At 44.8% G+C, this 17,961-nt stretch overlaps 1 protein-coding gene across 4 annotated transcripts in view; it reads right to left on the bottom strand.

Annotated features, from left to right (window-relative positions):
* Positions 1 to 17,961, bottom strand: part of CFAP70 (cilia and flagella associated protein 70) — a 1,288,671-nt gene that overhangs the window by 799,854 nt on the left and 470,856 nt on the right. For all 4 annotated transcript variants that reach the window (XM_078662924.1, XM_078662925.1, XM_078662923.1 and 1 more), the window contains one exon: positions 3,219 to 3,310. In XM_078662924.1, the coding sequence (XP_078519050.1) occupies positions 3,219 to 3,310 (92 nt within the window). The remainder of the gene's footprint in view (positions 1 to 3,218; positions 3,311 to 17,961) is intronic.

The raw sequence follows: 17,961 nt of genomic DNA, 5'->3' as shown, positions 1-17,961 counted from the left end.
GGGACTTTTTACCTGTGGGTGTGACAGTGGATGGGGCACTGGGCAAGCATTTATGCTCACGGGGCTTGTTCGGAGAACTCCTCCTCATTCTTTCCCTGGTTAGCTGGCTGGCATAGCAGTGGCTCCACTAAGACATCTCAGTGATCTGCTCCAGATGTCGAGGTGGAGGGATTGTCCTCTTTTTGGCTAGGACGCTGATGTAAATGTTGAATTGCATGAAAGTAAAAGGTAGATTCCATACAGGACGTCTGGGTCTTTCACCACAGCGGTCTCCAAATAACGCAGTCTCTATTTTGCAGTTGACTCTGGCAAGTCGCGCACATTCTCTTCTCAGTTGTGCTTGACTCGTCATTTGGACATGGAGATCAGGGGGAGCTGAGTTGCCTCAAATTTGACCTTGGCACTTTCCTTTGTTTTCACTGCTCCTTCTGGCCACTTGCCACACCAGTTTGGCAGCTGGGTTCTCGTCATGGGCAGGCTTTCTGCTCTCCTCTCTCAGCAAGCAGGCAACTTCCAGGGTCATAGGCAGTCCCACAGTTTCTTCCAGCAAGACTTGTACTAGCAAGGCGATATCCCCTCGCCTTCAGGAGATTGGCGATCAGCCATACCACTCCTGAAACACAGTAGCTCCTTCGGCATCAAGGCAATTCAACATTGAATAAAATGGGGATGCTTGGGACTGTCTTGCCGGTAGTATTTTCAGAAGGGGATACAAATCCACTGTCTGAGTTTAAAAGCCGGTTGGCCTGGTTTCATCTCATAGCCAATTTTCCTCTGCAACATAGACAGGTTCTTTGCGCAGGGTTATTGCTCTTCACACAAGCTAATGGCTCTGCTGGCTCCATGCAGGAGTATTCACAACATAAGTACAATAAATGTGAAGTGATGGACTTGACTCTCATCAGCCTTTCAGGATGGGCCACTCAAAATGAAACAAAGGACTCAGCTCTCCCCAGAAGCTACCCTTTCACCAACATCTGTCTCTACTGACTCACCCATATTTCCCCACTATTAATCAAATGGCAGTGAACAGGGAGGACTGATCCACAATCCCTTGCTAAAAATGTCCCAGAGAATTTCGACAGGTAGTCCTGTATCCATCCCTCTACACTTCTGCATTTGTAGTTACAGCCCCCTCCTCCGAAGGAATGCAGTTTTAACACTTACACTATCCGGGGACTGTATCACAACATCCATCTTTTGTGTCATTTCAGACAATTGATAATCAAAAATGGATTTTACTGGGAACAGCAAACATGCACACTTGCAAACAACATTGAATCCGTCTACCATACGTGCAAACGCACTCAGTCTACCATACATGCAAATGCACTTGATATTCACACAGAGATGTCAGCGAAGGGTCTGCTCATGACACATGAGTGAAACTGTACTCAAGCAGGCTTGTAGGCTTTACACTCCTACCCTTGAACAGGAAAAAAGGCCACTTCAGCTACTGATCACTAAGAACTTGGTATGCTGCCACCACTACTCCATGGCCAGGAACACAGATGGTAGTCTTGTGCCCAGCCTAGGGTACAGTTTTAGCACCCCTCGATGACTTCAGAGCCAGGCACTGGGCCTCAATTTCAAATGTGCCCCATTGGAACAGTCCAGACTGAACTGCCAGGCCAGGTCCTCCCTGGACCGGAAACAAGCATCCTGGGACCGCTTTCAGGGTATGTTACCCTTCTTCAGCCAGGCTAGCTTGAATCCAGTGGCACAGTGAGCAAGGGATCCACGTCTGGGCATACCCATCCCACTTAGGGCGAAAAGTGTTACAGCAAACAAGTGATGGGCGGAATGCTGAAAATGCATACATTCTCCCCCAGTCAAAAGAGCAGGGTTGCATTGTCAGCATTCCGTCCATCATTTGTTTGTTGAGTACAAAATAACGTCAGGATACAAGATTCAGGTGCAGTTGGGCAACTCACAGAAGGCCTGCATGTCCTACCACAAGCAAAGGACCAATCATAATCCTGTATACCAAAACCACCTAATCTGATTGAGTGGCATGTATTCAATGTTTTATGTGAGTACTTGAGACAGAAGTATATTCGGAATCTCCCAGCGTGTTATCATTTGAGAAATCCGAGACACCAATACAGGGTGATTAGTAATATGGTTCTACAGCATTTGACTATTTAAGGAGGCATCTGGTGTATTTGTGCACAGCAGCTAAACGTGTTACACTGAAGGTCCTCAGGGCTGTAATTCCCTGCCAGTGAAGTGAAGGATGAGATGTCCTTAAACAACCTGGAAGAAAAACGTGACATTTATTGTTCAGGAAGCAACCTTCAGAAACATGCTGAGATCAAAACAGTGGAGATAGGTCCTGCAGGGTGTGGGTGTCAGCTTGTCATCTTTTGGAAATTCCTTTTTTTGAGGAGACAATAAATTGCAGGTTTTCCTACAATTCTTTCAAAAATAAACCCTGTAGATTTCTCACCCACAAAATCCATGACCACAAAACGTTGTACGGAATATGCAACCAAACGTACACAACTGAGAATTTGGTTGTGAGGCTTCCAAGCAGGTTTCAAACAAATGTTCAAAACATGGTAAGTCACAAAACCAGATATTGTGGCTTTTTGACATTACAAGACAAATATTGTACCCCTTGACTGAGAACTAGATTCATGTTTTTGAGATTCTTTTATATTATCCACTCTTTTCACTATTACTCCAGTGCATCATTTTCCCTGGTTGTGCTTTTTTTGGGTACTAGATCTTTATAAATAATGTTATATTTAATTTATATGTCTTATTTTCCATTGTTTCATTTTCTAATTGCATTAAATCATGTTCAGTTGATTTATTACTGATTCCTTTACACGTCTGCAGGAAAACTGTGAGCTGTACCTTGTTAAAATAAAACATGAAGCATACAGACTTCAATATTGCATTGCACCTCTCTACCTCATAATAGAAAGGTCTTTCTTGACTAATCTCAGACTCCATGTTTCTGCTCCCTTTTGGTATTTTTTTGTGGTGCACCATGACAGTGAGACCAGTACCCAGTCGATTTCGGTCTTTCATTACCTTTTTGTACTGTAGATCTCTGCGTTGCTATTCTTAAATTCATCACCTTGGCTCCCCTTTCAAACCTATGTTTGCTGCTGTGGTCTGACAAAGTACCACATTGCCATTCATTGTTTCCTATGCAGCATGTTGGAATAAAATGCTAAAAAATTAAAATGTTAAACTTTCACACTTACCGCCTTGCTGCCTCCTCAGGCTCACGCTTGGGTACGAGGGGCATGTCCAGCAAGAGCTCCAGCACAATATATGTTCCAGAGTCAACATATTGCTGTGAGACATGTAAGAAAGAGACAGTTATTGATGGATTCACCCAAAGGGTGTCTGGTTTCATTATGCAAGATATTCTGAGGCAGTTGGCTCGTGTGTAATAAATTCAAGATTAAAGGAGCTTAGGCAGTGGTGGCAGAACCACAAAGGCTGACCTAAACCTGCTCCACAATCATGGGAGTGGGATGGAGGAAAAGAACAAAAGTTACTTAACTGTAAACTGTGGTTCTCCAGTATTGGTGTCTTTCATAGATTCACATGCTTGAATATTTCCCCGTCGTCGAAGTGGGAGTCCCACGGTACATAAAATAGTAGTAAGAAACATATATACATAAAGTGAACATAGCCTGTCTGAGGCTGAAACGCGTTGGTCCGAGCTTGAGGCTGAAATAAAGAGCCAAGCAAAACCCAAATCTTGAGTGCCGCATCCCTTGTTGTAAAATTGCTGGTTATGGGCCAGGATCCGGCCCCCATGCAGAGCACCAGTAATCAGAGCGCGTGGAGTTGACAAGGATCACATTGTGGGAAATATATATATATATATATCTAAAAAAAATCAAGATATATCTAAAAGAAATAAAACCTTAAAGTACCATAGAACAACATTGGCCCATATAAAGTATAGAGACAGAATTCACTTTAGTAGCATATCCATGTCATCATAATGGTCCACATGCTAGCCAATCAGGCTGTAGCACCCTCTAGAACCTTCTCCTCAGAAGCAAAGCCCTCAGATTTTCGTAGCACAAGAGTGACCAAATGTGCATGAGGAGAAGAGAGCCTCTGAGGGGAGGAAGGGTGGGTCGCATGTGAATCTGTGAAAGACACCAATACTGGAGAATCACAGTTTACAGGTAAGTAACTTTTGTTCTTCTCCAGTATTAGGGGTGTCTTTCATAGATTCACATGCTTGAATAAGAATAGAAAGCAGTATGCCATCATACTAAGAGTCATAAAAGGCAATAATGAAAGATAATGATATAAATACACATTTGCAACATTTACAAAAATGCACAAGAAAACCTTTTATGACAGGAGGTGGGAAGCAACAGAGGCTCACCTTTATTTGAAGAGATTTCGCAGCACCGCTTGTCCCACAGCAGTGTCCGCAGCGTTAGCTTTCTCCCGACAGTAGTACCTCGTGAATGTGTGTCTGCTGGACCACGTTGCCGCCCTGCATATCTGATGCAGAGGCACTCCAGCAAACAGAGCAGTAGATGAAGCCACTGCCTTTGTTGAATGTGTTCGCACAGGAGCGGAAAGAGGCTTGCCAGCTCGTTGATGGCAGAAGAAATCCAATGAGCAATGGTTTGTTTAGTAACTGGATGTCCTTTGCGCATCCGTCCATAAGCCACAAAGAGCTGGTCTGACTTTCGAAAGGCAGCAGTGCGTCGGATATAGAATTTGAGGCATGGTTTCAGGTCCAGAGAATGAAGAGAATGCTCAGCAGGAGACTGAGGGTTAGGGAAAAAAGTTTTAAGTAATACCGGTTCATTAAGGTGGAAGTCTGAAGGAACTTTTGGTATAAACTTAGGGTTTGTACGTAGGGTAACAGCGTCCTTTGAGAACTGAAGAAATGGTGGCTGAATGGTAAAAGCCTGCATGTCCCTCACTCGCCTTGAGGACGTGAGTGCGAGGAGGAGAGAAACTTTCCAAGTAAGGAATTTTAAAGCAGCTGAGACAAGATTCAGACGCCAAGAAGGTGGAGGACGCCGGACAGGTGGAAACATCCGGAAGAGACCTTTAAAGAATTGACGAATGATCCGAGAGGAGTACAGAGATGTGGAGCCATCGTGTCGGAAACGTGAAAGTGCAGCCAGGAAGACCTTGAGAGTGGAATGTGATAGTCCTGACTTTGCCAAAAGCAGGAAAAAAGGCAATATTTGCTCAGGGGTAGAGAGCATAGGATCAATGTTCTCCGAGTGGCACCAGACACAAAACCGCTTCCATTTTAATTTATAGGTTTTGATGGTGGAAAAGGCCTGTGTGTGAGCAAGGACCTTTCTGCAGTCAGGATCAATATTCAGGTGGGAAAACTCGTGGTGCTCAGGTTCCAAGCGTGAAGCTGGAGAGATGCCGGGTCTGGATGGCAAATCTGCCTGTGGTTCATGGTGAGAAGGTGCGGCAGTGGGCGGAGAGGGATCGGATCGCACTGGGAAAGAAGAAGGAGATCCGTGAACCACGGTCGACGCGGCCACCTGGGCGCAATCAACAGGATTTGACAAGGTTGTGTTCTCATTTTGCGCAGGAGGCGAGGAATTACAGGGATCGGCGGAAAAGCGTACATAAATCCTTTCGACCAGTTGATCGAAAATGCATTTCCGCTCGACCCTTTGTGGGGATGCCAGATTGCAGACAATCAGGTAGGCGGCTGCACGCTCCGAGAAGAGCTGATATAAATGATAATTTTCCAAGAAGCAGGATGGCAGTAGTAAAAACGCCTTCATGTTTTTTAGATGCTTTCGATATGCAGCGTGTTACCCTGTATTCGAGTGTGTTGAGTAAACACATGAGGTAACGTTAAAGAATCAGAAAAGAATCGGCTAATGACAAACTAAAAGGTAGGCCACAATGCGTTTTTTTCTCTAGTGGCTCGATGCTGGAGAGATTATAAATTGATTAAAATAACTTATATTCTGCATTTTTTTGACTAGCCTTGCCCGCTCCACACCTTCAGAACGTTTGTGATCGCATAACAAAGAAAGACAGCTTTTCGAGCCAAATAAGACAGCTTATCCACAGTCCTTCGCCTAAAATTTGGTATGTAGTCGAAATCAGAGACACTTTTAAGGTTCTTTGTGTAATTTGAATGGAGTTAAATATTGAATCTTGTAAATAAAACTTTATTGTTTTCTTTACATCATACAGACAAAAAAAGAAAAAAAGGCCCTGATGAGATTCAAGGAACTGGTTTCCTGGTTTCGAAACGCGTCGGTACACTTGGAGGAATAATTGGTTTATAATAGCCATCTATCACAATTTGTTAGCTCAGATAGTATTGAATAGTTTCATTAATTTGACTGTATTCCTCATTTTCCCCTTTTTTTCGATTTTGTCTCTCATTCATTGAAATCAAATATCCATGAATTTTTGTTGTTTAATAATTGCTTTTTTTGGGATGGATGATGTTGTTCAATTGATTTAAGTTTAGATGCATTGTTTCATGTTTTGTTTATAAATTGTCATGTATAATATTGTAAATATATGTACAGTTGGTCCCTTTGCTAATTAATGTGTATAAAAACTTCAAAGAAAAAGAATGAAAGGTATAAAGTAGTAATACCTGGTCAGAATTCAATAAATAGTATTCTTGACCTTCAAAAACTGTGTTTTGTGTGAAAATAAAGAGTGGTTTAGGCATATTGTGTGTTTTTTAGCTTGCGTAATGTAGGCATTTGGGGTTGAGTGGAGTCGCAAAGAGATCCAGCTCCGGCTGGCCCCACCGGCGTAAGACATACTCCAGAGTTGGCTGATGGAGTTCCCACTCGTGATTGTCTGTGGCCGATCGACTGAGAGAGTCTGCGAGGGCGTTGGACACACCCGGAACGTGAACTGCAGTCAATTGGACTCGATGTTGTATTGCCCATTCCCAGATCTGCTGTGCCTGTCTGGAGAGCAGAAGAGACCTCGTACCCCCTTGTATGTTGAGGTAGTGCATACTGGTGGTGTTGTCTGTACGCACCATTAGAGACTCTCCTTCCACCAGCAGACGGAATGATTTCAGGGCGAGGAAGATGGCCAAGAGTTCCAGCTGATTGATGTGCCATTTGTGCGGGTCCGCAGTCCACTTGCCCTTGACTGATAATCCTTCGAGGTGCGCACCCCATCCCTCTAAGTAAGTGTCCGTCGTAAGGGTAAGCGCGGGGGCTGTGTCCTGAAATGTACTCCCTGCCGCAATGTTCGGAAGGTGAGCCCACTATTCCAGCGCACCCTTAATGCGAGGGGTCAGGAAGACTTTGTCGTTGAACGACCCTGAGACTTGCTTCCATTGTTTGTCCAATTCTTCTTGGAGAACTCTCATGTGCAACCTGCAATTGGGGATTAGCGGTATGCAGGACGAGGTCATGCCCAGAAAGGATTTTAACATTCGGACAGAAACTGACTTTCTTGAGCACAGAAGAGCCACCAATTTGGTAATGCGATCCTGGCGTTCTTGAGAAACAAACACCTTCGCTATATGAGTGTTGATCAATGCCCCCAGAAAGACTCTTTGCTGTGCTGGATGGACATGCGACTTCTCGTCGTCGATGGTAAGACCCAAGGCTCTGAAGACAGTCAGGCAAGTCTGAGTGTGCTGTTGTGCTGCGAGGAAGGTTGGCGCCTTTATTAAGCAGTCGTCTAGATAAGGGTAGATATGTATGCCTTGTATGGGTAGATACGCCGATACCGGAGCCATGATCTTTGTGAAGACTCTCGGGGCGGAACGAAGGCCGAAAGGCAGAACTTTGAGTTGGAAGTGTTTTGATCCTACTTTGAAGCGAAGGTACTTCCTGTGTCGTTGATGGATTGGCACATGAAAGTATGCATCTTGGAGGTCGACTGTGGAGAGGAACTCTCCGGGGTTGAGGAACTGCAAAATTTCCAACAAGGTCAGCATTCAAAATGTTTGGGATTTGATGCACTTGTTGAGGGCTCGGAGGTCTAATATCGGGTTCCACTCCCCCGATTTCTTCTTGATAAGAAAAAAGCGGGAATAAAAGCCCGTCCCCTGTTGTAATCGAGGAACCACTTCGACTGCTCCCTTTTGGATCATAACTGCAACTTGTGCAAACAGTTCCTTTACGTGCGCTGGTGGGGGACCAGATGGTGGGTGGTTGGGTGGAAATTTGAGAAATTCCAGGGCGTGGCCCTTTGAGATGACCTCCAAGACCCAACGGTCTGAAGTTATCTTCGACCAATCGGAAAAGTAGTGGGAGATTCGACCTCCAATTCGCTGAGCAGGATAAGGCTTGGATTTTGAAAAGTCATTGTTTTTAGAGGTGTTACCCCCTGTAGGTGGTTTTCCTCCTGTAAGGCCTAGAATCAGACTCCCTACTCTGGTTTTGGTTGGAGTAGCGGTGTTTGTTATCACCATAGGAGCGGTACTGGGATGAGCCTCAAATTGGAGGATGTGCCCCTGCCACGTGCTCTCTCCGAAATGGCTGCTTCCTGTACTGGAGAGAACCTAGGGTGCGAGCAGTGTCTGTATCTTTCTTGATGGACTCTAAAGCTTCGTCCACATGCTTGCTGAAGAGGGACTCTCCGTCGAAAGGTAAATCGAGTACCCTAGCCTGAACTTCAGGCCAAAAAAGACGTAGCCTTGAGCCAGCCCTGCCTTCTTAAAACAGCGGCACCTGCAAGCTGCCTGAAACCAGTTGACGAAATATCAATCGCACAGTCTATAATTTCGGATGAAATCTTTTCACCCTCTTGTACGATCTTTAGTGCCTCTGCCTTGGAAGATTCCGGAATCAAATCGACTAGAGCTGTAATCTCTGACCACATTTGTCGGTCGTATCTGCCAAGGATGGCTAAGGAATTTGCCGCCCTGACCGTAGTTGCAGCCATCGTGGTGAATTTTTTGCCGATGGTATCCAGACGGCGACCTTCCTGATCCGGCGGTGACGACAAAGGAGAAGCTGGGTTACGTGACCTCTTTTGGGCAGCCTGTGTAATGACCAAGTCTGGCTTCGGTTGAGATACAAGGCAGGCAGGTGAATCCTCTGGCGCCTTATATTTTTTGTCGAGGCGTGGAAGCACGGCAGGAATGGAATTAGGCCGCTCCATGAGTTTAAGTCCCTCCTTACAGATGAAATCAATTTTTGGAATGGTATGCACCTGCTTTAAAGGTTGATCCTTGAAATCGTAAAGAAAACAGTCTTGCTGTTTGAAGACCATAGGCAGGTGGAAACGTTTTGCGGCCCTCATCATTAAAAGGTGGAAACCCCAATATCCACTGGGGGAGAAGCCAGAGGGGAGGCAGGAGGAGGAGACGGCGTCTGGGCCTGATAATTATCCCAATCTGCTAGGACAGCGTCATTGTCTTGGTCTGTGTCAACATGTACGTCCTCATCAGTACCAGGGTCCTGAAGAACTGGCGGCCGTGGCGGTGGAACTTGTACAGGCTCCTGTGCTGGAGGAGGTGTTGGAGAAGCCTGCGAAGAAGGTGAAAAACAACGATTATGGTCGTCTAGCATATGCTGCAGATTTGTAATTGAAGACATCGGCAACTGTGCCATAGGAACTCCAGGCTCCAAGTCCTGTTGCTCACCATGAATTGAGACGTGCGACTCCCTCTCATAGGCATCCTCATCCTCATCCTGATATTTGATATGTATCTCCGATGGACTACAGGTGGGACGAAAAGTTTCATCAGCGTAGGAGCCATCAGAAGATTCCTCCTCAGCAGACGCAAAGAGTTGAGCTGGGGGACCTGACCCGTGCCGGACAGGGCTCAAAAACAGTGGAGCAGGACGTTTAACCGTGGTTGCAGTCACTACAGTGAAGGTGGTTGCAGTTGCCAGTGAAAAATGCTCAGTTGACGGTCCCATGGACGAGCTCATTGTCGATGTCGTCACCGAGGGATTCGTCATCGATGTTCCATGCGTCGACGATGAGGTGGATGCCGTCGACGGATTCAAGGCCTTCGTCGTCGACGACGCTGCCGTTGACGAGGATGACATTGTCGTCGACGAAGTCTTGTGCGTTGCCGGCGTCATCGACGAAAAAGTAGACGTCGACGAGGTACTCGACGTCGACAATGCTGCCATTGACGAAGCTGGTAGCATCGACGAAGTTTTCGACGACGAGTGTCGCTTAGGCTGGGTCGTCGATGAGACAGATTTCTTTGCCGTCGACGAGATTTTCACAACTGAAGAAATAGGGCAAAACTCTTTGGCCATCGTCGACGATGTAGTCGTCTTCGTCGACACAGAGCAGGTCGACGTAGGCATCACGTCGACGGATCTCGTCGTCGGGACGAGGGCACAGGATGGGACTGCGACGCCAGAGAACTAGGTCCCGCAGGCGTAGAGGCCGGCAGTTCCCGTGGGGAGACGGACTTGGAAGTGTCCACAAGCTTCTTCTTTTCAGACTCTGACCCACGCTTTAGAGAGGTCTTGGAATGACAGGAAGACACACTCTCTAAATCAGACACGGGGTTGTCTGATGTCTTCAACCTCTGTAGCCACAGAAGGAGACGGGCCTCTCTATCTTTTAAGGTCTTTGCTGAAAATGTTCTGCAAAACTTGAAACTCCTCACCTCATGGTCCAGGTACAGGCAGTAGATGCATTTTTTATGCGGGTCCGCAGAGAAAAGGCGAAGTTTTCCACAGGCAGAACAAGGCCGAAATAAAGATCTTTTTGTAGAAGATATGTTGAAGAAGATTTAAAGAGTGGAAGATTGAAGAAACTGAGCAGAGCTCAGGGAGACTCCCTTACACACGACGTGCAGTAGAAAATCCGAGGGCTTGAGCTTCTGAGGAGAAGGTTCTAGAGGGTGCTACAGCCTGATTGGCTAGAATGTGGACCATTTTAATGACCTGGATATGCTACTAAAGTGAATTCTGTCTCTATACTTTATATGGGCCAATGTTGTTCTATGGTACTTTAAGGTTTTATTTCTTTTAGATATATCTTGAAATTTATTTTTATATACATATATATGTATGTACTTTATGTATATATGTTTCTTACTACTATTTTATGTACCGTGGGACTCCCACTTCGACGAGGCGGAAATATTCAAGCATGTGAATCTATGAAAGACACCCCTAATACTGGAGAATGTTACTTACACTGTATTCCCAGTTCTGCACTGTAGGAGTCTTTGTTTGATGTTTGAATGATATCCTGCCGTCTGCATGAACCTGGAGCACTTTACTGAAGATATGTTGTTCATAGAAGATAGCACAGGGTGCCAAAGTCTATTTGTTAATAGGATCAATAGTGCCACGTTTAAGTCAGGATGAAGGTGGAATAGATGCAGCCAGCAGGCATGATTGAAGGAAAAAGGCTCAGGAAACTACATCTCTCATAAAACCTAAATGTCAACTCTGTCTTCTCTGTTTACTGCCTGTTCAATCTACTTCCTTTATAGGCACCTCTTTCCTGTTATCTGGTGCTCGTCACCTGAATTCTAAGCGAAGACCAACTCGTGCAGAAGCCGCTATCTCAGTAGTGCCGTGTTTAATCTACCCGCCTTCGCTCTGTATGGCGAGAGCGTTCTTTTTCACTTGCCGGCAGAGCCTGTCAAGCCGCGGGTGTTTCCTGTGATTTCCGATGTACGCAATCGCGCTGGAGCGCGACCGCGACCTTTGACCCGCCAGCAGCATCTGTGATTCTTTGGGGGCTTTCAGCTCGTGTTTGCGCTGGAGTGCATTTACGAGTACCAAGCCTTATTGTTAACTAGCAGGAGTAGTTCCTTCCTGCTACTTGGACCTGTGCAGAAAAGCTTGTGAGGAAACAAGCTCATCTTTCAGGATTACTTGGGTAATTTCCACCCATAAGAAAGGGGGCTACTCGCATTATCTTCTGAGTTGTTCTTTTCATCATTTATTATTTTTGCATAGTTGAGCCGTTGAGAGGCTCGGATGAGTGACATTAATCCTGGAGGGAAACAAGGTGTTTTCAAATCTTGTGTCACTGCAGCCAATAGACACACTTCACTTACAAAGATATAGGAGGCTCAAGACAGCACTTTCAAATAAGCACCCTACTTCAGTGACGTCCTACATTCTGAAACTTTATCTTGCTGAGTCTAGCAACCCTGAGTCATTAGGAACAAAGAACAATTTTTTTCCTTTTCTTTATTTTTTCCTTTTGTGCCTTTTGTATCTCAGCATGATTGTGGCAGATATTATGTAAGTTTAGTCATGTCTTTACTATATATATATACATATATTTCGGTAAGCAGGTTAGGGGGGGCAACTCATGCCTGTTGTATTGTGTCTCTCATACAAGGAACCAGTGGCTGTCATAGGAATGAAGTCTCCAACTCCTGCATCCCACGCCCTTGAGGGTTCTGGCTGCCACAACTTTTTTGTTTCGTCTATCCCTTTTTTCCCCTTCCCCTGCTGGGGTACTATCTGTAGAGTGTTTACTTACTACTCGCAGGTGATGCTGCAATCAGGGAAGGCGTTAGCTAGCATCCTCATCGCTCCTGCTGTATCCGGCTTTTTAAGGTTAGTCAACCAGCCTTTGTTGTGACAAATAGCTCTCTGCAATCCTGTAATGATCTATCAGAAGTGGATTTTCTTCTAGAATAACCAAACAGGCTCACCCTCTTAACATTTTCAAACTACATTGCAACATATGAGGTGCAACAACAGGTGAAAATGTGAAATGAGAAAAAAAAATGTAACCTAATAGACATCTACTGCAAACAGAGGGAAAACAGTCCAGTCCCTTTAAGACTACCAGGTGATTCCTCTACCTCTATCACACATTTTGCTAGCAGTAAGCCTCAATGGTCAGTTCTTTTAATGGCAAAATGTAATCAGAAATAATTCTCCAAAACTGCATAGAGCTGGGGAGGTCTAAATGGAGATTCCTACGATGCAGAACTAGGTCTACAAGTAAGTAACATTTTCTTCTGTATTATAAGATCTTCATTGATAGCCACAAAAGCTTGAATACAATAGCAAGATTTAATAAGAAAAGAGTGGCTGTGCAGAAGAAAAATATACTATGCACTAAATATTAACTTGAATAAATATATATATTTCTATAAATATGCATTTGAGAAAATATGTAAATCCTATATATGAGTATGTGTGTATATATATATATATATATATATATATCCAAACATCAACAGGGTCCTTCCGGGATCCTTTCTCCACAGTCAGGTGGCGTCTAAAGTTCGGCGGACCGCATCGGCCGAAAAGTAATAATACGAAGAGTTTGCTTCAAAGCATAAGACGCACTCAGGAAGTACTGTAGCAAAGAGGTTTATTTTCCAGTTTACACGCTACGCGTTTCGACAATACTCTTGTCTTGTCTTGAACCTCTTTGCTGCAGTACTTCCTGAGTGCGTCTTATGCTTTGAAGCAAACTGTTTGTAATATATATATATATATATATATATATATATATATATATATATATACGGGGAATAGCACGGCACCCCAACCATCCGGTTTTCTTGGCCCCTCTGTAGCCTCCAAAGCCTCTCTTTTAAATGATTTTCATCAGGTCTGACGCGTTTCGGGGCTGAGACGCCCCTCCTCATGGACTTCAACAAAGAGGCACACAAAGTTCGCTTTCGTGATTCAACTTTATTTCATTGAGTTGGTCCGCCCTAAGTGGGTGTGGTTTGCATAATTTCATTATCCAGGATTGCTGGTTAATGTAGTTCATGAAAGCGAGTGAGTCATTCTAACCTCAAGTAGGTTGCATGCCTTTGTAGAAAAATATAAGTCTTTCATTCCACCTTAACAGTAAGGAAAGAGCAGGTTCTGAGGCCATGATTTGTCTGGAGTGACGTGCTACAGGCAAGAGAGAGTAATCTCGCCAAAGTCTTCTCCCACGGCGTGCGATGGAATCACAAATGACCGTGTGTAGAAGCGGAGCTCCTTCCCACGACTAAGCGAGCCGTGTGATACAGGGAATAGCAAGGCACTTAAGCTTTTGAAAGGGCTCACCACGGCACCCCAACCATCCGGTTTTCTTGGCCCCTCTGTAGCCTCCAAAGCCTCTCTTTTAAAAGATTTTCATCAGGTCCGACGCGTTTCGGGGCTGAGACGCCCCCTCCTCATGGACTTCAACAAAGAGGCACACAAAGTTCGCTTTCGTGATTCAACTTTATTTCATTGAATTGGTCCGCCCTAAGTGGGTGTGGTTTGCATAATTTCATTATCCAGGATTGCTGGTTAATGTAGTTCATGAAAGCGAGTGAGTCATTCTAACTTTAAGTAGGTTGCATGCCTTTGTAGAAAAATATAAGTCTTTCATTCCACCTTAACAGTAAGGAAAGAGCAGGTTCTGAGGCCATGATTTGTCCGGAGTGACGTGCTACAGGCAAGAGAGAGTAATCTCGCCAAAGTCTTCTCCCACGGCGTGCGATGGAATCACAAATGACCGCGTGTAGAAGCGGAGCTCCTTCCCACGACTAAGCGAGCCGTGTGATACAGGGAATAGCAAGGCACTTAAGCTTTTGAAAGGGCTCACTACGGCACCCCAACCATCCGGTTTTCTTGGCCCCTCTGTAGCCTCCAAAGCCTCTCTTTTAAAAGATTTTCATCAGGTCCGACGCGTTTCGGGGCTGAGACGCCCCCTCCTCATGGACTTCAACAAAGAGGCACACAAAGTTCGCTTTCGTGATTCAACTTTATTTCATTGAATTGGTCCACCCTAAGTGGGTGTCGTTTGCATAATTTCATTATCCAGGATTGCTGGTTAATGTAGTTCATGAAAGCGAGTGAGTCATTCTAACCTTAAGTAGGTTGCATGCCTTTGTAGAAAAATATAAGTCTTTCATTCCACCTTAACAGTAAGGAAAGAGCAGGTTCTGAGGCCATGATTTGTCCGGAGTGACGTGCTACAGGCAAGAGAGAGTAATCTCGCCAAAGTCTTCTCCCACGGCGTGCGATGGAATCACAAATGACCGCGTGTAGAAGCGGAGCTCCTTCCCACGACTAAGCGAGCCGTGTGATACAGGGAATAGCAAGGCACTTAAGCTTTTGAAAGGGCTCACCACGGCACCCCAACCATCCGGTTTTCTTGGCCCCTCTGTAGCCTCCAAAGCCTCTCTTTTAAAAGATTTTCATCAGGTCCGACGCGTTTCGGGGCTGAGACGCCCCCTCCTCAGGGACTTCAACAAAGAGGCACACAAAGTTTGCTTTCGTGATTCAACTTTATTTCATTGAATTGGTCCGCCCTAAGTGGGTGTGGTTTGCATAATTTCATTATCCAGGATTGCTGGTTAATGTAGTTCATGAAAGCGAGTGAGTCATTCTAACCTTAAGTAGGTTGCATGCCTTTGTAGAAAAATATAAGTCTTTCATTCCACCTTAACAGTAAGGAAAGAGCAGGTTCTGAGGCCATGATTTGTCCGGAGTGACGTGCTACAGGCAAGAGAGAGTAATCTCGCCAAAGTCTTCTCCCACGGCGTGCGATGGAATCACAAATGACCGCGTGTAGAAGCGGAGCTCCTTCCCACGACTAAGCGAGCCGTGTGATACAGGGAATAGCAAGGCACTTAAGCTTTTGAAAGGGCTCACCACGGCACCCCAACCATCCGGTTTTCTTGACCCCTCTGTAGCCTCCAAAGCCTCTCTTTTAAAAGATTTTCATCAGGTCCGACGCGTTTCGGGGCTGAGACGCCCCCTCCTCATGGACTTCAACAAAGAGGCACACAAAGTTCGCTTTCGTGATTCAACTTTATTTCATTGAATTGGTCCGCCCTAAGTGGGTGTGGTTTGCATAATTTCATTATCCAGGATTGCTGGTTAATGTAGTTCATGAAAGCGAGTGAGTCATTCTAACCTTAAGTAGGTTGCATGCCTTTGTAGAAAAATATATATATATATATATACACACACATATACATATATTCATATATAGATTTACATATTTTCTCAAATGCATATTTATAAAAATATATATATTAGTTTCTCAAATGCATATTTATAAAAATATATATATTTATTCAAGTTTTTAATATTTATTACATAGTATATTTTTCTTCCGCACAGCCACTCTTTTCTTATTAAATATGTATATTCACCAACCAATCCCGATCTCCTTTAACAAACCGGACACCGACACACAGGAGCACAATTAGCCATCCTGTTTAGGGTTTATTTTGACATAGCATGACCCGATTAGGCACACCTGCCTTGTTCACATGAGCAGCCATTAAAAATAAACATTGTTGTATACCAGAGGTGAATCAGTCACATGATCGTCAGTTGCAATGGATAGGTAAACAGACTATACATGTATGTGCATTGAGAATACAACAAATATATAAATACCAAAAATAGACTCCAACTTTCACTTGATCTCATGGGGTCACTGAAGCAGATTAAATATGACTCCCCGAACTGTTTAATTGTATAAAGGGAAATTAGCCCCTCGAAGAGCACCCTGTTCATAATTTTTTATAACTCTGTTAATAAGGATTATGGTGGTGACAATATTGCCAGATTGGATTTGTTTTTAAACTCAGTCAGTCAAAATTCCCATACTAGCTATGACCTCGTGTTAATGGGCGATTTCAACATTCATCCTTGTGATTTTAGTTGTGGCCAAATCGATTGCATGGAGACATTGGACCTGGAGGGCCCTCATTTAGAGCACACCAAGGCAGGTGAAGAATTGGAAGATCTCCTGGCCAACTTCAACCTTTTTGAATTTAAGATGAGGGAGGGGGAATCAAGAATACCAACTTTTAAGGGGTCAATGCCTGGGACTATCATTGATTACATTTTTGTGACCCCTGTTATCCTCAACCGGACTATTTCTTATCGTACTGTCCCCTCCCCCTTCAGGGATCACAATCCTGTCCTCCTGGTGGCAGCTTGGGGGGATTCTATGGGCCCCAAGCCGGGACAGGTTAGTCCTGGACCTGCTTTACGTTTAACTGACAAGGGCAGACGGCTGAAGTGGGCGAATGTGGTTCCCGTCGATTTTTATACTGACATTGGTCCGCAGATAAAGGACCAGATCACGATCTGCCAAAACCCATCCTCACAAGGCCATGACATTGTTGATGCCTTTCAATTAATATGCAGTAAAGTTTCTTCTAACCTCACGGTTCAATGTAGGAAGGGAGATTTTAAACATTGTCGATGGCTTGATCCTTCCTGCTCTAAAGCCCTTAAATCCCTAAAATCGGCTCTTAAAGCAAATCCTAGGGACAGGGCTTTGGTTGCAATTTTGCGTAAAGATTATAGGAAAGCTATTAAGAGTAGACAGGATTGTATCAAACAGGAGGCTTGGGAAAATCTAATCTCTACCAACATCTTGCGGGATAGCAGGAAATTCTGGGCTGTAATTAACCACCCTTATTTCTCTGAGTCATCCAACCTAGATACAGACTGCGTCATCCCAGATGATAAGTGGTTGGCACATTTTAGTTCCGTTTATGGAGTTAGCGGCCCCACCACTCACCCACTTAATATGTCCCTTTCAGTGGCCATGCCTCTGCACTTTAATAGTGCCGAGGTTGAGAAAGCAATCCGTGCAACCACTAGGAATAAAGCCCCTGGCCCGGACGGGGTACCGGCTGACTTTTATATTCATTCGCCGAAACTATGGGCCGGTATCCTGGCGAACGTGTTTATAGCAGCTAACAGCACCCCACCTTCAACCACATGGGCGACCTCCACAATAGTTCCCATATTTAAAAAGGGCCAAAGGGATGACCCTGGGTGTTCCCGGCCTATATCCCTTTTGGACTCTGCTATAAAGATCTTGGGCAGAGTCCTTTTGGCTAGGTTAAGGGACAGCTGGAAGGCTGTGGTGGTCTGGCCGACATCCAGTACGGCTTCAGAGAGAAAAGAGGCACGATTGAACAGTGCGCAAACTTACACTTGTTGATCTCCAAGTACACGGTGGCCAAGGAGGGGTCACTGTACTTAGCGTTCATGGACCTCTCCTCCGCCTTCGATTTGGTCAACAGGTCTAAGTTATGGGAAATCCTCCCGAGGATGGGGATTGATGAGGCCC

Source organism: Lissotriton helveticus, chromosome 10, assembly GCF_964261635.1.
Source record: "Lissotriton helveticus chromosome 10, aLisHel1.1, whole genome shotgun sequence".
Taxonomy (NCBI): domain Eukaryota; kingdom Metazoa; phylum Chordata; class Amphibia; order Caudata; family Salamandridae; genus Lissotriton; species Lissotriton helveticus.
This window is presented reverse-complemented; position numbering and strand designations above follow the sequence as displayed.